The 21,530-nt window shown below is 35.8% G+C and overlaps 1 protein-coding gene across 2 annotated transcripts in view; it reads right to left on the reverse strand.

Moving 5' to 3' along the window:
• The window catches only part of SRBD1 (S1 RNA binding domain 1), a 203,997-nt gene that overhangs the window by 131,419 nt on the left and 51,048 nt on the right, over positions 1-21,530 (reverse strand). For both annotated transcript variants that reach the window (XM_047745849.1, XM_047745848.1), the window contains exons 12-14: positions 18,871-19,028; positions 15,325-15,415; positions 14,468-14,575 (exon numbers count right to left, since the gene is read on the reverse strand). In XM_047745849.1, coding sequence (XP_047601805.1) covers positions 14,468-14,575; positions 15,325-15,415; positions 18,871-19,028 — 357 coding nt within the window. The remainder of the gene's footprint in view (positions 1-14,467; positions 14,576-15,324; positions 15,416-18,870; positions 19,029-21,530) is intronic.

The following is a 21,530-nucleotide window of genomic DNA, read 5'->3' on the forward strand; positions in this document are numbered from 1 at the left end:
ACAAGTGCTTCTGAACTTTATTCTGCAACTAGACCTGAGACATCTTTAATCCCCCATGCCCCTGAAACCTAATTATCATAATGTGAACCCAAATGTTAGGGTCTCTTCAAAATGCAAGTGCTGTGAAGCAGAAAAGAAATGGGAATTAAGCTGGGTGTAACCTTAGAAATGTACGGATGTGGGGGAACTTGAAAGTGGTATTTCAATAAGTTAGAAGAGCATAATACAAAGATTTAGCCACATAAAATACATTAGACTCAAAAGGTTCCTCCATCAAAAACAAAAACAATGACAATGACAACAACAACAAAAACCATATAAAAGACAAACAAGTTGGATTAAAAAACTGTTTGCAAGTAAAAGTTTCTGGTCCCAGAATCTTCAAGTCCCATGCAATCAAATGAAAAGGATCTCAAAAACAAAGAATTCTAGCAATTTTGCATTCTCCTAGTGCAAATGAAATGAGAGACAGAATCACAGTGTTTCTGTACTACCCAAACTTTTCTAATTAAAAAACAAAAAAAATTAAAAAAACCCTTACATGCTCCCAAATAATCAACTGAACTTGTTTTTTAAAATTCCGACCAAAGGCCCTTTAATGCCAGAGAAAAGAGGAAAATAAGACTCAGAATGGGCCAAGGAGTTAACAATCTCAAGGTAAAACTCATCCATTAGTAATTTGTTGATAATATAGTCTTATTCTTTACATATCTAATTTATTGACAGACTACAACTTTAAAAATAGTTAAAATACATAATATAAACACATTTATCTTGTACTCACTACATGTCTGTGTTCACTACAACAGAGAATTCTGCATGAATCCAGATTGCTCTGGGCCCTAATCACAGAGACAGTTACTTAGTATACCAAAAGATCTACAATACAACTTTATAACATAATTCCTATCTTTACAAAATAAAGCATTTATGAAAGGTCTGTAAAAATTTATTTCATCTACTTATTTATAAACATCAGAGTATTTTTTTTTTTTTAAGATTTTCTTTATTTGAGGGAGGGAGCACAAGCGGTGACAAGGGCAGAGGGACAGGGAGAAGCAAACTCCCCACTGAGCACAAAGCCCAACACAGGGCTCATCCTAGGTTCCCGAGATGATGACCAAAGCTGAAGTCAGATGCTTAACCAAGTCAGGCAACCCTATAAACATTAGAATCTTAAAAATTGTTCAATGCAACTGATGTCTCTATGACAGAAAATAGTATTTACCTGACATATGTATTTTAATAACAGAACTGTGAACAGATGAAATGGCGAATTCACAGTAAAATGTTAGCTTGGAGGAGGATCTTGGAGTGAAGACTGTATATACATAAACTGGGATAGAGAAAAAAATGTAAAACAATAGCTTAAAATAAGGCATTGTTCCTTCCATTTCTAAAGGTTATCAAAAGTACTTGTAAAATCCCAGAGTTCATCACTTGTTACATTAATGCAGAACATACTATTGTTTTTAATTTACATTTTAGGTTCTGTTATAGCAAACACACTTGTCTAAACAGAACATCTGTTTTGGTTATAATACATTGTATCTTTGGCAAGAACTTGTAATAAGACTAACAAAAACAATCACGAATCTTTATTGGATCTGGCAACAAAAACAGATTTGTAACCAAAAACCTTAAAACTAGAAATGACCATCACTGGGCTCTAGGCCAGTTCTAATCTAAGTCAATAAACAAAGATCTGCAAGAAGGGCTACAGTAAAGGGGGGTTGGAGTAACTCCTGCAGATATTTAAATTGGACTTAGAGATACAGAAACACATGGGTTACAAAACTGGTAAAAAAATATTTTATTTTGATTGAAAACTGTCAAACTGAATCTGAATCCAAATAGTATTTCAACCCCCCCCCCCACACACATCCATAATTATTCGTTCCTTATGCCTCCTTTCCAACATATCTCATTGAAATGGTCTATTTAAATATATATTTATAGGGGCGCCTGGGTGGCTCAGTGGGTTAAGCCGCTGCCTTCGGCTCAGGTCATGATCTTAGGGTCCTGGGATCGAGTCCCGCATCGGGCTCTCTGCTCGGCAGGGAGCCTGCTTCCCTCTCTCTCTCTCTGCCTGCCTCTCTGTCTACTTGTGATCTCTCTCTGTCAAATCAATAAATAAAAAAAAACTTAAAAAATATATATATATATATTTATAAAAGCATTCTGGCCATTTCCACAAAATGAACATAAATTTATATGGGCTGTAAAATAATTTTACTTTAAAATGTATTTAATGTCACAAATATCCCAGAAAGGAAGCCTTATAAACAAGTCTAGTGTTTATGATAGTCAAAGAAATGAAAAGAGGATTACCAGCCAATAGGTGAAGGACACCAAAATCCTGGGATATCCCAGTACATTTTCTCAAGCCATCAGTGTAGAAAGAAATGAGACAAATATTCTATCACCTTAACTTGTCATTAAGCATAGTATTCAAACTAATATCCAAAAAAACACTCTTAGGCTGTCCCAGGTTTCAAGGTCAATTCACGGCCTTCATCACTTCTATAAAATGGAGATAGAGGAGACAGTCTTTTGAAATATAAAGAAATTGATCTTACATGAAAAGCAGAAATTATTGCACTAGTCAAAAATAAATAATTGTGGGGGGGTGGGCGCCTGGGTGGCTCAATCAGTTGGGAGGCCAACTCTTGATTTTGGTTCAGGTCATGATGTTGGGGTTCCGGGACTGAGCCCTGTGTTGAGTTCCACAGTCAGCCTGGAGTTTGCTTGGGCTTCTCTCTTTCTCTCTCTGCCCCTCCCCCTGCTCACATGAGCATGTGTGCTCTCTAAAATAAATAAATCTTTAAAATAACTAATTAAATAATTAAATAAATAACAGCAACCACAACTTTTCCTCCATATAAAATAATTTTAACTTCACAACATAATGAGCTTTACATAGCTAGATATATCTTAAATCACATAGCTAAGCATATTTATTAGATGGGAAGTAAATTTTTTTGAAACAAAACCAAAATTATTAAGTCCAGGTGGTTCAGGAGATCTGCTACATTTTACTGATAAAATCCTCAATGGTCAGATTTCAAGGAAACCTTAGAAATCACCCTAACAAAATCTCTACTGAAAATTCCTTTAGCATCACAGAAGTCATTTGCCCCTGTGCCAGTTCATCTTGTTAAACTGGGTTCAACAACTCAAGAGTTTCAAAAACTTTCCTGATCCTGACTCTAATACATCTCACCGTCCACAAACTTGAAGATCTTGACTAAATCACTGAGTAGAATGTTAACTCATTACAGCATCTGTGGAAAGCCCGTAGAGACCTCACACCAGACCATCAATCCAGTAGGTAATCGACATCCTTTTGGGAGCCACATAACCAAATCTGTATTTCTCTAGATTCCACATTCAAGTATCAAGAGACTTCAAAGTTGTACTGAGATCTAGAAGTGCCTACCAGTTCTCATTTTTCTAAACAGAAAATGAAATGGAATAAAGCCAAAAATGTTTTACTTATAGGAAGTGTGTGCTGATTTCCAGTGGGTATATTATATTGTCCCTTCCTCGGTGCTCATTAACCATCCTTTTCTGATTTCATAATAACCTTGCCTGATCAAGATCACACTCAACAGTCATTTGCATCTGAATTCCCTTTTGGAACATTAAATACCATCCGCCCCTCTCCAAGCTTCCATAATTTAATAATTAACCAATAGTGGCACCAAAATTTTATTTCCAAGTCCACCCAGAACTCCAGAAAATATTTTATCTGTGCCAGAAGATGAAACAAGAAATGTAAACTCTCTTACTAATGCCCTATTTTAGTTACATTCTGGTTTTCTTTGGTGATCTTTATTCTATATTCTTAGCCCCAAATCATTCTATCTCATCAATCGAAAGAAGAGTTGAGTACTTCCACTTTCTGACAGTCCCTGGTAAGGAGGATGACATTATGTACAAGCAGTGGGCTCTCTTCCCTCACTCACTCCTTCCTAAGATAATAATTATAAATCTTTTATGCTACACTTAACATTTGTGGGGAGGCAATAGAGGGTTTCAGGCCTGATGCCTTGGTCTTCCTGTACTATTTTTGGCAGACCAGTGACTCTTCTTTTATACACTCTTGGTTACTTCCTTTTTTTAAAGCTTTATTTATTTTATTTTTATTTATTTATTTTTATTTTATTAACATATAATGAATTATTTGTTTCAGGGGTACTTTTTATCAGCTTTGCATTTGACCTTGTAAAATATACAACTAATTGAAAGTTTGCAGCCAACTCACACAAACTGATTTACTTCCCAATCTTTTTCTGATGGTAGAGCCCCTGGAAGTCAAAGTGCTCCATTTAGAACATGATGGAATATGTGAATTTTAAACCCTATGATTGAATATACAGGCCTAAATCAAATACTAGATACTAGCAGACATCAAAAAATTAAGAAAAATGTATCAGTGTAAAATAAAAATTGTTCCAAGCTTGGTTTGGCAAAGAACCATTCTTGTATAATGTAATTTACAGCCTCCTTCTGGGGGTGGTGGGGGGAGCATTCTTCATAGAATGTGTGAGCTATTTTCATATACTTTAATGGGTATAAGACTTAGCAAACCAGACACCCAAATGATCTTCTTTTCTAACGTAATTATCCTACATTCTCATTTTCCTACAGAATTTTGTAACCAAGAGTGAATCTCTGAATTGGCCTACTAGAAGACTTTTCCTTTACAAGAAGATTACCAAAAAACTGACATATGTAAATGAGGTGTTCAGAAAGTTTTCTTTGACATGAGGAATTTTAACTGAGAAAATTCTATCCATTAACTTTTTCCACAAAATTTGGAAAGAATTGTAGTTCAGAATTTTAGTGGTGAAGTACATTAGTCCAGCTTACATTTTCTAATGTGCTAAGGACTGCTACCTTATTTTCTTTCCTTAAGAGGATCCTTTGCAATTTTATAGGGTAATCTGAATTACATTTCTAAGAGTATCCCAACAGTATCATTAGGGACTCCTATAATCTTACCTCTTAACTTTGCCTTTTTATTTTTAAAGTATGCTGTGGAGCTGAACACAGGGCTTAAACTCATGACTCTGAGATCAAGTCCTGGGCTGAGATACAGAGTCTGACATATAACTGACTGAGCCACCCAGGAGCAGTGAGCCTCTCAACTTTGCATTTTTAAAGGTTCAAATATGGGATTTCATATAGCAATATTTTTCAAACTTTTCTATTATTGACAATAAGAAATATACTTTACATTTATATACCCAAAACCTATATTCATGGAACAATACCTGTATTTAATAACATGAGATAACATAATAACATTATCCTTCTTAATTTTTTTTTTTAAGTGCTGATTGGGACCCACTACATGGCTGTCACCTTCCTCCAATGGATTGCACCCCACAATGGGAAACCATGGCTCTAGAGAGCTCATATGGCATGGAAAGATAAGGGTAATGAGGACATGAATGTGGATGCGGATAAATGAGGGGCATAAACTCTTCATGCTTTTCTTCAGCCTTTATACTGTTAACACATGGAAAGAATTTCTATCACTAAGATAATAATATGTGTTATATCTAGATCTACCTATAACTGCACTTCTTACTTTATCTTCTTCCTTGCTTTTAATTCTCCATACAGAATTCATCACTAATTAGCATAATATATATAAACAAACACATACACTTATCTTTTCATCTATTTTCCCTACTAGGTAAAAGCTTCAAGAAGTCAAGTTAAGGAGTGCCTTGGTGGCTCAGTTGTTAAGTGTCTGCCTTCGACTCAGGTCATGAGCCCAAGGTCCTGGGATTGAGCCCTGCCTCGGGCTCCCTGCTCAGTAGGAAGCCTACTTCTCCCCCTCCCACTCCCCCTGCTTGTGGTCCCTCTCTTGCTGTTTCTCTCTCTGACAAATAAATAAATAAAATCTTAAAAAAAAGAGAGAGAGAAAGAGAGAATAGAAGTCAAGTCAAGTATCTCCCAGAACAGTACTTTGCCTGCCACACAGTCTGAGTGCTAACAGTACTTTGCTGACCATATGAAAGAACGTGTGATGGGATGTTTTTATTCTGGCTTAAGTCCTAAAAGTCTATTGTGCCACTAGAATCAATCACCTATAAAAGGGGGTGTGTGTTTGAGAAGGACAGGAGGGCCTTGGAGCCGAAAGAGAACATTTCTTCAAGAAGACTGTTGGAATGCTGTGGCATTTTTCCTGCTGCCTGAACATCTCATGCAGAGGAATGTCCCACTCACTCCATGCCAGGTAAGAGGAGCCTCCCTGGGACCAATATGTGAGTGTGACATAAGAAAGAACACAGATGTAAACACAAATGTAAAGGGAGGAGGGAGAAAAAATGGGGGGGGGGGGTGAGAGATAGAGAGAGAGAATAACAAAGGGAGAGAGCCACACTAGGGATAAGTTTCCCCACTAGGGATAAGATCCCCCTTTGAGAGAAGACAAGGATGTATGAACCAAACAGGCCTGCAGGAGGCAGTGTGAGGGAGCTCTAAAGAGATTCTGTCCAAGATGAATGTGTAGCAAAGTGATTCAGATAAGAGTAGTCTGCCTGGGGGTGCCTGGGTGGCTCAGTGGGTTGGGGCCTCTGCCTTCCGCTTGGGTCATGGTCCCAGGATCCTGGGATCGGGCTGGCGTCTGGCTCTCTGCTCGGCAGGAAGCCTGCTTCCCTTACTCTCTCTCTCTGCCCACTTGTGATCTCTGTCCCCCCTAAAAAAAATCTAAAAAAAGAGTAGCCTGCCTGAAACCCAGGACTGAAGGAGGGTCACGGTCAGCCTGAGAACCTATCTGCCAAGTCACAGAAACAATTCAAGGATCCTGTTGGGGAAGATCTCAGGAAACAAAAATAAAAACCAAGTTCTTCAAAAGTTCTTCATGGAAGAATGAATCTACAATTGCATGTAGGCCACCCAAAGGGCCTTATCCTCAGACTGCAACTGTCCCCAGTACTGCAACTGTCCCCAGTGTGTAATATACTATGGCTCCTTTTCCCTCTTCTCAACTCTGAAGACTATACTTAAAGTAATCTGGAAATTCAGCTGGTGAGTTGGGCAGAAAGAGAAGAATAACAAGGAGGGAAAAGCAAGGAAGCTAACCATGCCCCTGCAAACCCCTAGAATGAAGAAGTGGAGTTTCCCCGGAATGCAACAGAACTGACACGGAATGCACATCAAGTTTGGAGCCTTGATTATTAAAGGAGGTATTTCGATTGTTGAATTGAGACTGTTCTCCAGACTAAAAGGGACTGAAAGAGCAGAGACCCTTATCACAGCCAGGGATGGAAGAACTACTCAAGCACGAGAGCTGAATAGGAATGGGATAGTAAAATAAGCGGTTGTCTTCTTGCACCTTACTGAGTGAGTCTATCTCATTCAATGAAACATTTATACATGATAAATAATGTGGAATGAATGAACACACAAATAAAATATGTAAAAATGTCGAGACCATTCCCTAGTGAGATTACAAATTATTTTTACTTTCCTCTTTATATTTTCCCAGATTTTTCAAGATCTCTTTTAAGCTTCAAAAAAAAAAAAAAAAACCAAAACCACCTAAATTGCCAGAAAACAATTTTCACATGTTTTAGTGCACATTCATAAAGTAAATAAAAAACCAATTCTTAATTCAAAAGTATAAATGTAGATGATTAAAAATGATCACCTAATTTTACCTTATGTTTTGTCTTCAATATCTGAAAACACCAAATTTTAAATTTATAGTAGGTAAAAAATTGAAAATCAAGTGGAGGGAGGGAAAGAAAAATAGAAGATAAAATTATGACCCTGTTTGCCAGTAATATGGAAGATCAGTTACCTGGACCTAAAATGTCATTTTTATTGAAAACAACGAGAGGTCCTAGATGTAATACATCTTATTTAAGAAGTGAGTTGGCAAGAAAGAAATACTCAATCTAAAAAAAGTGAAGTGAATGTGGGAACCTTGATTTCTGAAGCTGACTTTCATTTGAGGGCATCTGTTGAACCAGGTGAATTTTATTTTCCATCTCACAAAGCTTCACACAAATGGAAGACTAGAAGACAAAACCCAGGGTCCACCTATGATATGGGTTAATAAAAGATTCCCCCAACTATTCTTACACATATAAAATCCCCAAAGTAGGGTTCCTGCTTGGCTTAGTAGGTTAAGCACTGACCTTCAGCTCAGGTCATGATCTGAGGGTCCTGGGATCGAGCCCTGCATTGGACTACCTGCTCATCAGGAACCTGCTTCTCTCTCTCCCACTCCCCCTGCTTGTGTTCTCTTGTCTCCCTGTCAAACAAATGAAATCTTAAACAAACAAACAAACAAAATACGGGGTTAAACCCCTGGTTTAATATCCCAAAGTATATATATCCCAAGGAGTTAAACCCCCACACAGACATACCCCAAAGGGTTAAACCCCCAGTTTAAGGGTCAAAGAGAAATAAGCTCACTGCACCCTATCCCAAGGATATTGTGTTGAAAATGGACTATCTCAAACCTTGTCACAGGGGGAATCTCTGATAAGAACACAGAACCATAAGCCATCTCTCTAGTGCGCAGCCTAAATTCACACTACCTGGGTGGCCAGAAAAAAACTCAAACTGAGAATTTAATTTAAGTGATTCCAAACTCAGAGTGTCTACAAGAGCCTGAGAGAAGCAAATGCAAACCCTTTTTGGAGTGTCTCACAATCAACGCAGGCCTCAATGAATTCCCACAGATAAAGTTCCATGAAAATAAGGAGTTTTCAATAAAAATTAAGTAACAGAAAAGGAAATAAAGCAGCAGAACCAGCAGTAACAACAGAGAGCAGAAACAGACTTCCAAGGATTTTCAATACTAGAATTATCACACAAACTATAAAACAGCAATGGTTGGTATGGTTAAGGAAATAAAAAATAGGTGTGAAAATTTATTCAGGAAAAGTAAAAGACTATAAGAATGAATAAGTGGATATGAAAAAACACAGAGCTTCTAGAAATGAAAAATAAAACTGAAGTTAAAAGTTAAAACAGATGGCAGCTACACTCATGAGAATAGCATAACGTATACAGTTGTTGGATCACTATACTGTGTGCCTGAAACTAATGTAACATCATGTGTCAACAACACTAAAAAAAAAAAAAAAATTACACGGACGGATGTCAATTCTCCACAAAATAAACTGTAGAGCCAATTTAATCCCAATCAAAATCCCAGCAGGACCATTTGTAGAAATTGAAAGGCTGATTCTACAGTTTATGTAGAATCATAAGAATCCTATAATAGCCAAAACAATTTTGAAAAAGAAGAATGAAATTGAAGGACTTACACTATCTAATTTAATAACTTATTAGTGTTAAGACATACAAGATCAATTAAACAGAATAGACTCCAGAAATAAATTCACATGTATATGGTCAGTTGATTTTCCATGAACATACCAAAACAGCTCAATGGGGAAAGGAAAATCTTTCACAAATGGTACTGGAATAATCCAGTCATAAGCAAAAAAAGAACTTCATACCATATATAAAAGCTAACTTTAAATGGGTTATAGACAAATCCCATACTAACTGTGCCTGCAAATAAATACTGAAATTACAGCTGATTAGTCTGTACCCATAGGTTTAAAGATATATCAAAGATTGAAAATAACCAGTTGTCAAACAATAGATAACTAAAATATGGTGCTACCAAACAAGAGAATTAAAGAAGAAAAAGAAGGGAGGAAAGGAGAGAAAAGATGAGGAAGGAGAAAGAGAAAAGGAGAGGAAGGGTGGAAAGGGAAGAAATCAGGTGGCTCTGCTGTTTATAAAATGCTACAGCTGGCAATAAAGACCTTCAGAAAGAAAGGGAAAAATCAGCATCCATTCTTTTTTCAAAACTACTCTCAAAACTAATTAACAGCTTTCTATTCTATTTCTGTTACCTAAGCTGATTTAGGTTCTCTGGTTAATTTTTGGTTTCTTGGGAGAATAAAAAAGCTTCAAAGCAATCATAACTGTAACTGAGATGATAATGAGGTTTTATGGTTTTACAGAGAAAAGTGAGAAGACTTAAAGAAAAGTTAGAGAAATAAAAACTTGAGGGAAGCCTGCATTTAAAAAAAAAAGAAAGAAAAACAAAAAACCTTGATATTCTTGGACATATAAGAGATTCATATTTTCTACAAAAACGAATATATTTTCTAATATTCTAGGCTCAAGAATAATAAGAAACTCAAAAGCCATAAAGAAAAAGACAGATAAACCTTAAAAAATAAAATTTAGCATTCTATACAAAATAAAGCTTGAATTTAAACACAAAATGGAGAGAATTTCTTACATAATCTGCAAAAATTTGTTGTAACCAATGGATCAATAATTAATATAAAAAACATTTACAAAACATGATGAACCAGACAAAAACCTCCAACAGAAAAAAAAATGAGCAAAGGATACAAGCCAACCACAGACACACAAAGAAGTCCAGAAATGGCCAGTGAGCATACAAAAATATATTTGACTCCATTAATAATAACAGCAAGTATATGCTAAGTGCTATTCCAAGCAATTTATAGATATTAACTCATTTAACCTCCACAATAATTCTCTACGATAGATACTATTATCATCCCCTTTTACAGATGATGAACCTGAAATACAGAGGGTTAGGTAATTTGTCCAAGATCACACAATTAGTTAAGAAGCAGTGCTGTTGGGATATCAATATGCAATTAAAACAAAAATGATAGAACAAACATGCATTGTAATAATACTCAAAGTCCCAGAAAAAGGGGAGTAGAGACATCTGTAGATAAGAGTATTAATTGGCATAGTCATTCTGGAAGATAGCACAGCAATGTACTTCAAAAGCCCTACAAATATGCAGTTTGAAAATTAATTTTCTCAAACAAGCAATAATTCATACAACCCAGTACAATGATTACATTGGAGTGGAGGCACTCCAAGGAAAAAACACACAAGAAGCCTAAAAGCTGGGAACAAGGACATTCATTTTATTCTTCAAACTGTATATAGAAGTTCTGTACTCTTTAGATCCATTTCACACTAAAAAGTGCTTTATTTTCTTCCCTTTTTATTGGGACTTTTATACACACTTGTAATATAAATATTTTTAAGTAAAGACATCCCAAATTAGCCAACATGCTCATAAGAGGGAGAAATAGCATTGAAATAATCTCAGTAATAGATTGGGTTTGGTAATTAAGCGCTTTGCAGTTCAGGAGCAGTGGTAAGTTACCTCTTAAACCTATAGCCCACTTCTTGGAACCGATTCGAAGGCAATAAAGGTATGTGCAAAGATTTAAGCACAAAAACATTCATTATAGTTTTGTGGGTAATGGTGACGATTAGAAAAAGCCAGCTGTCACACAATGAGGACTGACTAAAATACAAGATCATAGAAGAGTTTATCCGTAGTAATTTTAAACAACTTTGTGAAGTCCATCTATTGGCATGGGAATATAGTAAGTACGGGAAATGCTGTAAAACATGTACAGTGTGAGTTTCTTTTTTTTATAACACACACAATCTAGAAATATGCTCCCAAATATAACTAACAGTCGAGCTAACAGAAAAGCCTATCACTTGTATTTGTCTTCCAATCTGCAATAATAATAAGTATTATTAACACCTTTAAAGAAATAATGTTTGTCTTTTAATTTTAAACCAAAAGATTTTCATTAGCTTCATTCTTAGGCATTTTTCACAAAGGAATTAACCCTTTGAGGCTCAAACAATTCAATTAAGTTAGACTCTGGAAGAGACAACTAATCTCAAGCAACAAAATTATGATTTCTTAAATTATATTTTCTATTAAATGATTGGTACTCTTTTGGAATAAAAGAGAGAGGTCTAGTGTGTACTTTACAGACATCCAGCGCCAACCCCCTTTTCCTAATACGATCTAGCCATCCGCTTGTGCTTCAACGGCAAAGCCTGCTGGTCTACATCTAACCTCAAACCCACAACCCCATACCTCTCTCACAGCACCCGTCCCCTTTTCTCATTCTCTCATCACACATCACACCTCCTCAGGTCACTCTGTTACTTGATTCATTATCCTAATGAACTAGGGCATTGGGAAGCAAAATTAATTTCTTTTCTCCTGTTTTCTATATTTGCCTGCTCAAACTCACCGAATACTGCAGTTTTCAGGACAGAGGCATGAAGTGCAGGGTCTGAATTAACAGCACAAAATTTTCCTTTACATTTGCTGCTCCCAGGTTTTTATGTGGTCTCATGTAATTCTACAGAAGGCCCACAATGTTATAATTTCCAGCAATGTTTCTGCTACCAGTATAAAGTGTGCCAACCATAGTTTGAAATACAAGATGGCAAATATTAAAGAGTTCTTTTAATTCTTTCACAGTTCATTAAATAAATATGTAACTCTAACCATGTAATATTTTTATTTCAGAAACTATCATTTATCTTGGGTAAAATATAGCCTCTAATCTACCAAATGCAAATTTCTCTATCAATGAAAAAAGAGAAAAAACAGTAAGTCATAGATTTACCAGAGCATTAAGCGGAGGGGAAATTGTCTACAGTTGTTCTGTATTGTAATTCTGGTCAATAGCTTGAAAAGATTTATCTGGTTAAAAATAATTTAAAGCTTAATGTTTAAGAATCTAAATTAGTAAGTATTTGTTGAGATGGACGTATAAGTACAGATGTTATGTTTAATGGGAAGGAGGTAGAGATAAATAAAACATGATCCCTGATTTAAGAAGGTTTCAGTTTGGGAGAAACTAGATACACTGATCATAAGCATGTCTCAAAGGAGCTAGCCATTCTACATTTCAATAAATTTTACCACTTCTATAAAACAAAACAAAACAAAACAAAAACACTACTTTTTTTTACAAAAGGCAAAACCAAGACAAAAGCAGAAAAAAAAGTCAAGTATAATAATTTAACATGAATGGAAACAAATATTTAGATATTCAAAAAATAAAATGAGTGCCTACTATGCGCCAGAGGATTGAAAATAGCGAATCATACTAGCACACTAGCACATTTAATAATTTAATGATCCGAAAGTTCTATTTATAAGTACTACAGATTTATATTAGATAAATATTTATAGATATTTATATTAAATTAACATGAACAAGTTTAAAAAAATCAGACAAAAAAGTTTATTTGCCTGAAATAAACTGAATCAGCTATATCGGGTCCTTGTACCACGTTCTCAAAAGGATTGGATGCATGTGCACAGTTTCTGGAATAGGGAAGATCCACAGTACTCCCCAGACCAACCTGAACAAGAAGAGGAAGAGCGGGGGAAGAAAAGCTGAGGTGGATTTTTCAATCTGGTCCTTTCCTGAACCACGGCCGTATGGTACCTACGGCTTGTCCCTGACCTCCTAAACCCCTTTGGTTACCCTGCATTTGTTTTCTTGACATCTTGATTATCCTCTTGGCATATGGAACACTACACTAAATATAAAGCCCTCCTCTTTCGGCCTAAAAAGAATCTTAGGATTCTTCTTCCTGTGTTGGGTTTTGTTTGTTGATCCTGTTAGTCACATACTCATCAGCTGACTTCCAGCAGTGGAAGATGGTGCTTGTGCACTCTTCCCAAGATATCAGCTATCGTAATTGTCTTCTGTCGTAGAATAAAACCCTTAAGAACTTAATATTCTACTGTAGCTTGAAAAAGTTAAGTGTGGGGGCACCTGGGTGGCTCAGTGGGTTAAGCATCTGCCTTTGCCTGGGGTCATGATCCCAGGGTTCTGGGATCAAGCCCCGTGTCCTGCTCCCTGCTCAATGGGGAGCCAGCTTCTCCCTCTCCCACTCCCCCTGCTTGTGCTCTCTCTCTGTTGAATAAAAAAATAAAATCTAAAAAAAAAAAAAAAAAAAAAAAAGAAAGAAAAGAAAGAAGAAAAGAAAAAGATAACCCTGGCTACCTGAGGTCCAAAGAGAAAGTAAGGAACCGATGGTGAACAAAAGCAGAACTACAACAGATCTAGGGGTAGGACTACAGAAATGGGTCATGCTAATCCAAAGCTATTCAGAAGTTAACTGGATGTCTATATAAAATGAAAGTTTGCAATGAAGACACGAACAAGAAAGGAATATCAGAAGTGCTTTTAACTGGTAATATGTACCCTTGGCTGTCAGTTCTGAAAACCAACAATTTATAGGCCTCAGAACTTTGGAAGAAAAAAAAGCTAAGTTATCCACAGTTCTATGTACTAGTTAATAATTAACTAGAGCTCTCACACAAGGTACAGCCTAGAAAACCCCATGAAACCAAGTAAGCCCTAGCATGCTATTTCTGTGAGAGTTTTCAGGATACTGAAACTCAAATTTCTCTAGGAGACAGACACTTTATGTCGTACTACAAAGTACTTGTGAACAGCAAGAGGTGGTCTGCAGGCAAAGAAGATACATATCATAAAAAGAGAAGAGAGAATTTATCACAGAAGGAACTGGAGAAGTTCCTTTGCCTCTCAAAGAAAACAAACATTCCTAACATCCTTACCAGTAAACAACATCCAGTGGTGCAAAGTAATTTTTCATTATCAGGTCAGCAAAGTAAGCTTCTGTTTCCCGGCAGGCCGTTCCATTTCCAATCACCACTGTGCTGCAGCTTCAAGGGATAAACAAGATGAGAAATGGAATGAGCTCAAGGCATGCTTCTAAGTCAATCAGGAGAAAATGCACAAAATGCACAAATACTATCACAGGATGATCTTATTCTCTCATATAGCCAAGCAACATCTCCACAATCTCACAATGGAGGGACAGACTTTTGTAGAATAAAGGACAATGCCCCTACATTTGTTATGGGAGGCAACGGAGAAGTATTTTACTGTCATACCATCAAGAACAGTCAGCTTTCTTCCCATCTAGAAGGAACCAAATTTACAAATAAATAATAAACTCTGAAGCATTCTATGCCATAATAAAGACATGACTGAATTACGTAATACAGTGCCAAATAATCCCTGAAGCTTCAAACTACTATCGCATCCACTCCTCAGATCCAAAAAAAGGAAGGAAAGAAGGGAGGGAGGAAGGGAGGGAAGGGAGGAAGAACGGGTGTGAGAGAGAGAGAGAGAAAGAGAGAGAGAGAAAGCCCAAATAAAAGAATTCAATGCTCACTTTTGCTCATATTACCACCTTTTGTTTAGTGAAGGTGGCACAGGAAGGGAGAAGCATCCCTCCAGAGTCTCCAAATGTAGAGTTCTCCAGCAATTTGCCCCAGCACTGTTTTACATGATTCCTTCTCTCTCACCAAGGCACTTCCCTTAATCCCTCCCTCCAAATTAGGAGCTTCAAAGGTATCTCTGATTGGCTGAGCCAGTGAAGTACTCAAAAGGTTACTTATTTTCATACTTGAAATTCAGCAAAAGCCTCTTTATTTTCTCTGCCTCTCTGAAGCCTTGTCCACAATGCAAGTAAACCACATCGGTATGAAGTATCTGACCTTAGAGAAAATGAAAAGAATAAGCCATTTTGTAAGAAATCACAAAACACAACACAAAGATGATTTAATTAAGTAATTTATACTAGACAAGGGAACTCCTCTGTCTTAAAAATGCAGGATGAATCATTCATATTCACTAAATCAGATTCTTCCAAACACTCTGAAATTTTGTTACCTCCGAAGTTATAAGGACACTACTTTGCTACTTATCATTATTAACTAGATTATATGCCATGATACCAAAAAGAGAAATGGTTTTTAATAACACATAACATTGAGCTAATATTTACTGAATATGTACCAAATGCCAGACAATGTTGTAATACTATTCTATTTCTTCTTTGGGTTTAGATACGTGCATTTCTTTCCCTGCATAATTCTTAAGCTGCATATTTATGACTTTGGTGTTTCTCTATATTATATTTCAGTGAAAAATAAATTCAACATTTGAGGGTAATAACCTCAAGAACAGAAATAATGAGCTAAGTGACCAACTTAGGAAGCTATGAAAAGAACAAGAGAATAATGTCAAAGAAAGCAGAAGGAAGGAATTAATGAAGTTAAAAGCAGAAATTAACAAAATAGAAAAATATATATGTAATGAAGAGGACTGGTAAAGTTTAAAGTTAAAAATCACTTAAGAAAAACATATACTTTTAACAATACCAATCAAGAAAAAGAAAGAAGTTATAGGTAAATTAAAAAAAGATAGAAATAAATCATATTAGAAATGAAAAGAGGATACAACTAGAGCTTCAGCACAGATTAAAAAGATATAAAGACAAAAAAATAATAAAATTTTAAAAAGATATAAAGACTATTATGAACAATTTCATGTTAATTTAAATGTTGGAATGGATAAATTCTTGGAAATGTCGTACCAAACAGATTGAAGATACATACATATATATGTGGGAGTGCATACAGTATTTTTAAAAAGTCATCCTGTAAGTAATACAAATAATATCAGATCCAAATACGAACACGTATGTTATCTCAAGAGATGCAGGAAAAGACATTGGTAAAATATGCTTCCCATTTACTGTAAAAATGTATAGCATAATAAAAAAAGAGCAACTAGGACAGCAAAATCAAAAACCCAAGGCTATCTGTAGCAAAGTATTCCACAAAACTCAAAAGATGATCAAGTGGGAACAATGCAACTACCAAGAGCTACATGCACTGGTACTTTTGTGGGAGCAAGAAGAGACAAGCAATGAAGTATCTCATAGACCAGAAAATATCAAAAGGTACTTCCCTGTAGTTTGGGAAAGACCTCTGCATACTACAATTTATAAGTCAGTAGAAAGTCTGCCCATTGAGTTTTGGAAGGATTGGAAACTTTGGTCTCTATGAACTCGTGAAACCCAGGCAGAATATCCTTTCCAAGACAAAAACCCCAACTGAGAAACTGTTGGAAATCATATCCTCCCTGAGTAAGATAAGGATAAAATGGTCAAAGGAGAAAGAAGTCCAGGTAAAATGGAGAAAGCATCAGGAAAACCGATTCAAGAAAGTAGAAGGCTATCTCTTTATTCATAGAGATACTACAGTGCTTTCCCCCCAACACCAGTAATTTGGGGAAAAAAGAAGGGACAGTTCTAGAGATATACAGCTAGAAAATCTTTCCTGACCTGGTCTTCTACCCTAAAAGCTGGGGAAAATGAATTTTATGTAAACCTAAGCAACAGAAAAGGATGACGGTCAAATTCCATACAGAATGACTATTTTTTTAAAACAGTAAGTTAAAAACAAAGACTAGTATGTCCTTACAGAAAGATGTGTTCACAAAACGCAGAGAAAAATTGTAATTTAAAGAATGAGCTACCAAAAAAAAAAAGAAAGAAAGAAAATGAGAATAACATAAATCAGAATTAGAAAACCCCAGAAATAACATGTAAGAACTCAAAACTGAATTAGACATGAAAGTTATTTCAGGAGCACCTAGGTGGCTCAGTCAGTTAAGCATCTGCCTTCAGCCCAGGTCATGATCCCAGGGTCCTGGGATCAAGTCCCCTGTCAGCCTCCCCGCTCTGTGGGAAGCCTGCTTCTCTCTCTCCCTCTGCCCCTACTCCAAGCTTGTGCTCTTTCTCATGCTCCCTCTCTCTTTCAAATAAATAAATCGTTTAAAAAAAATCAAAGTTATTTCAGAAAGAAAAATCTAAACCAAAAGAAACAACGAACAAATAAATGTAATAGTATATATTATTGTATATAATATATATGTAATACATAACATATAGTAATAGTCCATAATATAATAATATAAAAATAATAAGAGAACTTTAAGGTGAAAATAAGGAAAATACAAAAGCTCAAAAAACCTGAAAGTGATAAAGTTCATTAGAGAACTGAAATCTATTTTTTGTAGGTACCAAATGGAAATTCAAAAACTTGAAAACACCATAATTTAAATAAGGAACTCAATGGATAGCTTTAATTGCAGATCAGACATAGCAGAATAGAGGCTTAATTAATATAAAGACAAACAGTATAAAAAAGAATGAAAAACAGAAAAACAGGAAATTGAAAGGTCTAATATATATGTAATTGGAATTCCAGAAAGAAATACCAAGAAGCTCTACAAATCCCAAGCAGAATTCATGTAAAAAAACCTCAGAAAACCAAACACACAACACATACACACACAAAACACACAACCACACACAGAGCTAAGCACATAAGAAAACCTCTGAAAACCACAACAGAAAATCTTAGCAGCCTTAGGAAGAAAGAAATCATTACCTTCAAAAGAGCAATAATAAGGTTTTTGTTTGAGTTCTCATTCTCAACAAAAAGTGTACTAGCCAGAGGGGGAAAGAACACAAACAAAAAATGAAATGATACCTATAACGTACTGAAAATAACTGCCAGTCATGAATTCTATATCCAGCAAAAATATCCTTCATAAATGAGGGCAAATCAGAAACATTTTAGGCAAAAACTAAACAATTTCTCACCAGCTGACCCCATATTAAATGTAACAGGTTAGAGGGTCAAGCAGAGAAAATAATCTCAAATGTAGACACAGAAATGCAGCAAGAAATGAAGGGCAATAGAAAGGGTAGTTAGTAAATAAGGGGAAAAATGCTGGGCAAAACAAAAATGTCTGGTAGTTAAAATACACAGAGTTAAAATGCATCATATATAATACACTATAATAAATAGAAGTTGATGGGGAATAGTTTTTCAAGCTTGAGCCTAGTTAATCTTCAACATCTCCACTGTGACACAGGGAAAGGCATGGTATAAATGATAGTAACATGTTGAGATTTTTGACCAACAAATAAGACAAACATGAAATTTGATTTTCTAGTTCCCACACTACCGTGTGTGAGAAAACCATTTTCGGAGCCTCAAAAATTAACATTATTTCAAATCCTCACAGTATGTATGATGTGAAACTTAGGACCAACCAAACAACTTTTCATTGAAGAGCTGAAAGATGTACTTACTGGTAGGAGAAATTATAGCCAATTTGCAACCATGTTTGTAACCAGGATCCACTCCCATCAAGGTGCGCCCTGGAACAGGGCTTGTTAAAAGCAGCTGACGAAGGTTCCGTCCAAACATCATTACTGATTCCTTCTCTGCATCTGATGTTAGTTTGGCTCTTTAGAAACCAAAAAATAAAAGGAAAAAGAGAAAGTATTCAGTTTTTTTCATTCACCTCAAGTTTCTTCCTGCAAAGAACAGAATTCTTTCCGTACACTTATTCCTCATAGGAGTAACTTTTATAACAAAATAAAGGAGAAAAGATCATATATAAAATTATACTGAGTCTATTTTTGCTAACTGCAATAATACATGAAACCACAAACAATTCTGAAGCAAATCTTAGTGTGTCATACCTATATTCCTTTTCTATCTGCCCTTTTATATACGAAATCTATATGTATAAATATCTGTGTATGTGAGAGAAACAGAGTATATAAAGACCTGGACATCATGTAACAAGTCAAGTTAAAGTTTATTAGGTGATTAAAAATATAAACACAAGATTAGTGATAAAGTATTGAATCCTAAGTAGTCTCTTCCATCAGTACTTAGCTTTACACTTTTACCTATACAAATCACAATGTCATCTTCTTACTCTGTTCAGTTCTCCACATTGAGCCCCCACCTTGTCATTGTCACAGAGATGTGACATGACCAAGGATATTAGTAATCAGTCCAGAACCATGCCTCATGCATACAATTTCCCAGGTTTTCTCCAGAGAAGTTATTAGAATTCTAATTTTAAAACTTTTTTTAGGATAAAAATATATGTCTATAAAGGAATTAAAGGCATTTAAAAACTAAATTGTAACACCATTCACTTTTTTTTTAAGTATTTATTTATTTAAGTAATCCACACACACACCACACAATGTGGTGCTCGAACTCAAGACCCAGAGATTAAGAGTCACACACTTTTCTGTCTGAGCCAGTCAGGTGCCCCTTAACACCATTCATCTTCTTAACAAAAGCTCTTAACATATTATCTCCTGAAATTCTTGTGATTTTATAAGAAGACATAAAAAGTATGTCTTCTCCCTTAGAACAGGTGAAGACATTTACGCCATGGTCACAAGAAAACCGACAGTACAAAAACAATTCAAAGTACATTTCAGGGACGCCTGGGTGGCTCAGTTGGTTGGACGACTGCCTTCGGCTCAGGTCATGATCCCAGAATCCCGGGATCGAGTCCCACATCAGGCTCCCAGCTCCATGGGGAGTCTGCTTCTCCCTCTGACCTTCTCCTAGCTCATGCTCTCTCTCACTGTCTCTCTCTCAAATAAATAAATAAAATCTTTAAAAAAAAAAAAAAAGTACATTTCATATCAGTGCTGGGGTAGAATTATCTATATATCTGAAGGCACACACAGCTAACTAAAGTCTGCTTTTTGTGTTTGAGTCAGTTTCTTAAGGCTTCCTCTCATCTTTTCACTTCATTCTCCCACATTCAGCCAAGCAACATGAAAAATATCATGATAGGTATTTCTGAATCTTCACTTTTAACTTTATTTATAAAGCAAATGTTTGCTGTCAGTCTTATATAAAGTACCCTGATCAGTGTGAGATACAAAGCTGAAGACAAGATCCCTGCTCTGAACATGATTGCAGAGTGGAAGAAACAGCAAAATAATCAGGTAAGTATAAACAATGGTTAAGTGCGATGCTAATGAGAACATATGGGGAAGGACATTAAACCACAAAACTCTCTAAAAGAGACGTCTACTCAGGTGAATCAAGAAGAGTAAGCAAGAGTTAAGCCAACAAAAGCAGGGAGAATAGAATGAAGGCATAGAGAAAATGTTGCAGGCAATGGAAGAACCATACATTAACGACTCGTGACTCATTATAGAAAAAGCAAGTAATTTCATATGCTAAAGTAAAAAGAAATACCAAGACATAAGGCTGTAGAGCCAAAATGAAATCAGACCACAAAAGGCTATGCATGGTCTTCTAAAGAGCTTTGATTTAATTCTAAAGACAAAGAAGAGCCACTGGAGAATTTTAAGTAGAAGAGTATGAAATAATCAGACGGGAGTTTAAGGATGGCGATGTGAAAGGTGTAGTATGCCAAAACAAGACAGAGATCATCTGTGACGCTAGAACAGTAATCCAGAAAAGAAATTATCATACCCTGAATTAAAACAGTAACCACAGACACCAAAAAGCGGCAAAATTCAAGGTATAATAAAGGATGGGAAAATAGGCAGCACTTGGTAACTGACAACACAGATTTGATGAAAGAGGTAGCTGTGAAAAACAACACAAGGATGAATCATCTTGTTACAGAAATAAGAAATCCAAAGTAGACTGCAGAGTGTATAGTCAACTGAATCAAATGTCTGCAAAATAATAGAATCTGTATGGTTGTTCTAAGTACTCACACATGAATGGAGAAAGGTCTGGTTAACAGTGATTATCTTTAGGAAGTGAAATTTTGTGGGTTTTTTTTCCTTAGTGTTTTACTGATTCTTTCAATTTTTCTACATTAGGACAAATTTCTTTTTAATTAGAGAATCGAAGTAATTTTCTTTAAAGAAAAATCAACTGGGAGTTTTCTCCCTCAATTGCTGTTTAGGTAATTACAAGTATTTCTATCAAGAGACACATCTGTAGATAG

Source organism: Lutra lutra, chromosome 9, assembly GCF_902655055.1.
Source record: "Lutra lutra chromosome 9, mLutLut1.2, whole genome shotgun sequence".
NCBI classification, from domain to species: domain Eukaryota; kingdom Metazoa; phylum Chordata; class Mammalia; order Carnivora; family Mustelidae; genus Lutra; species Lutra lutra.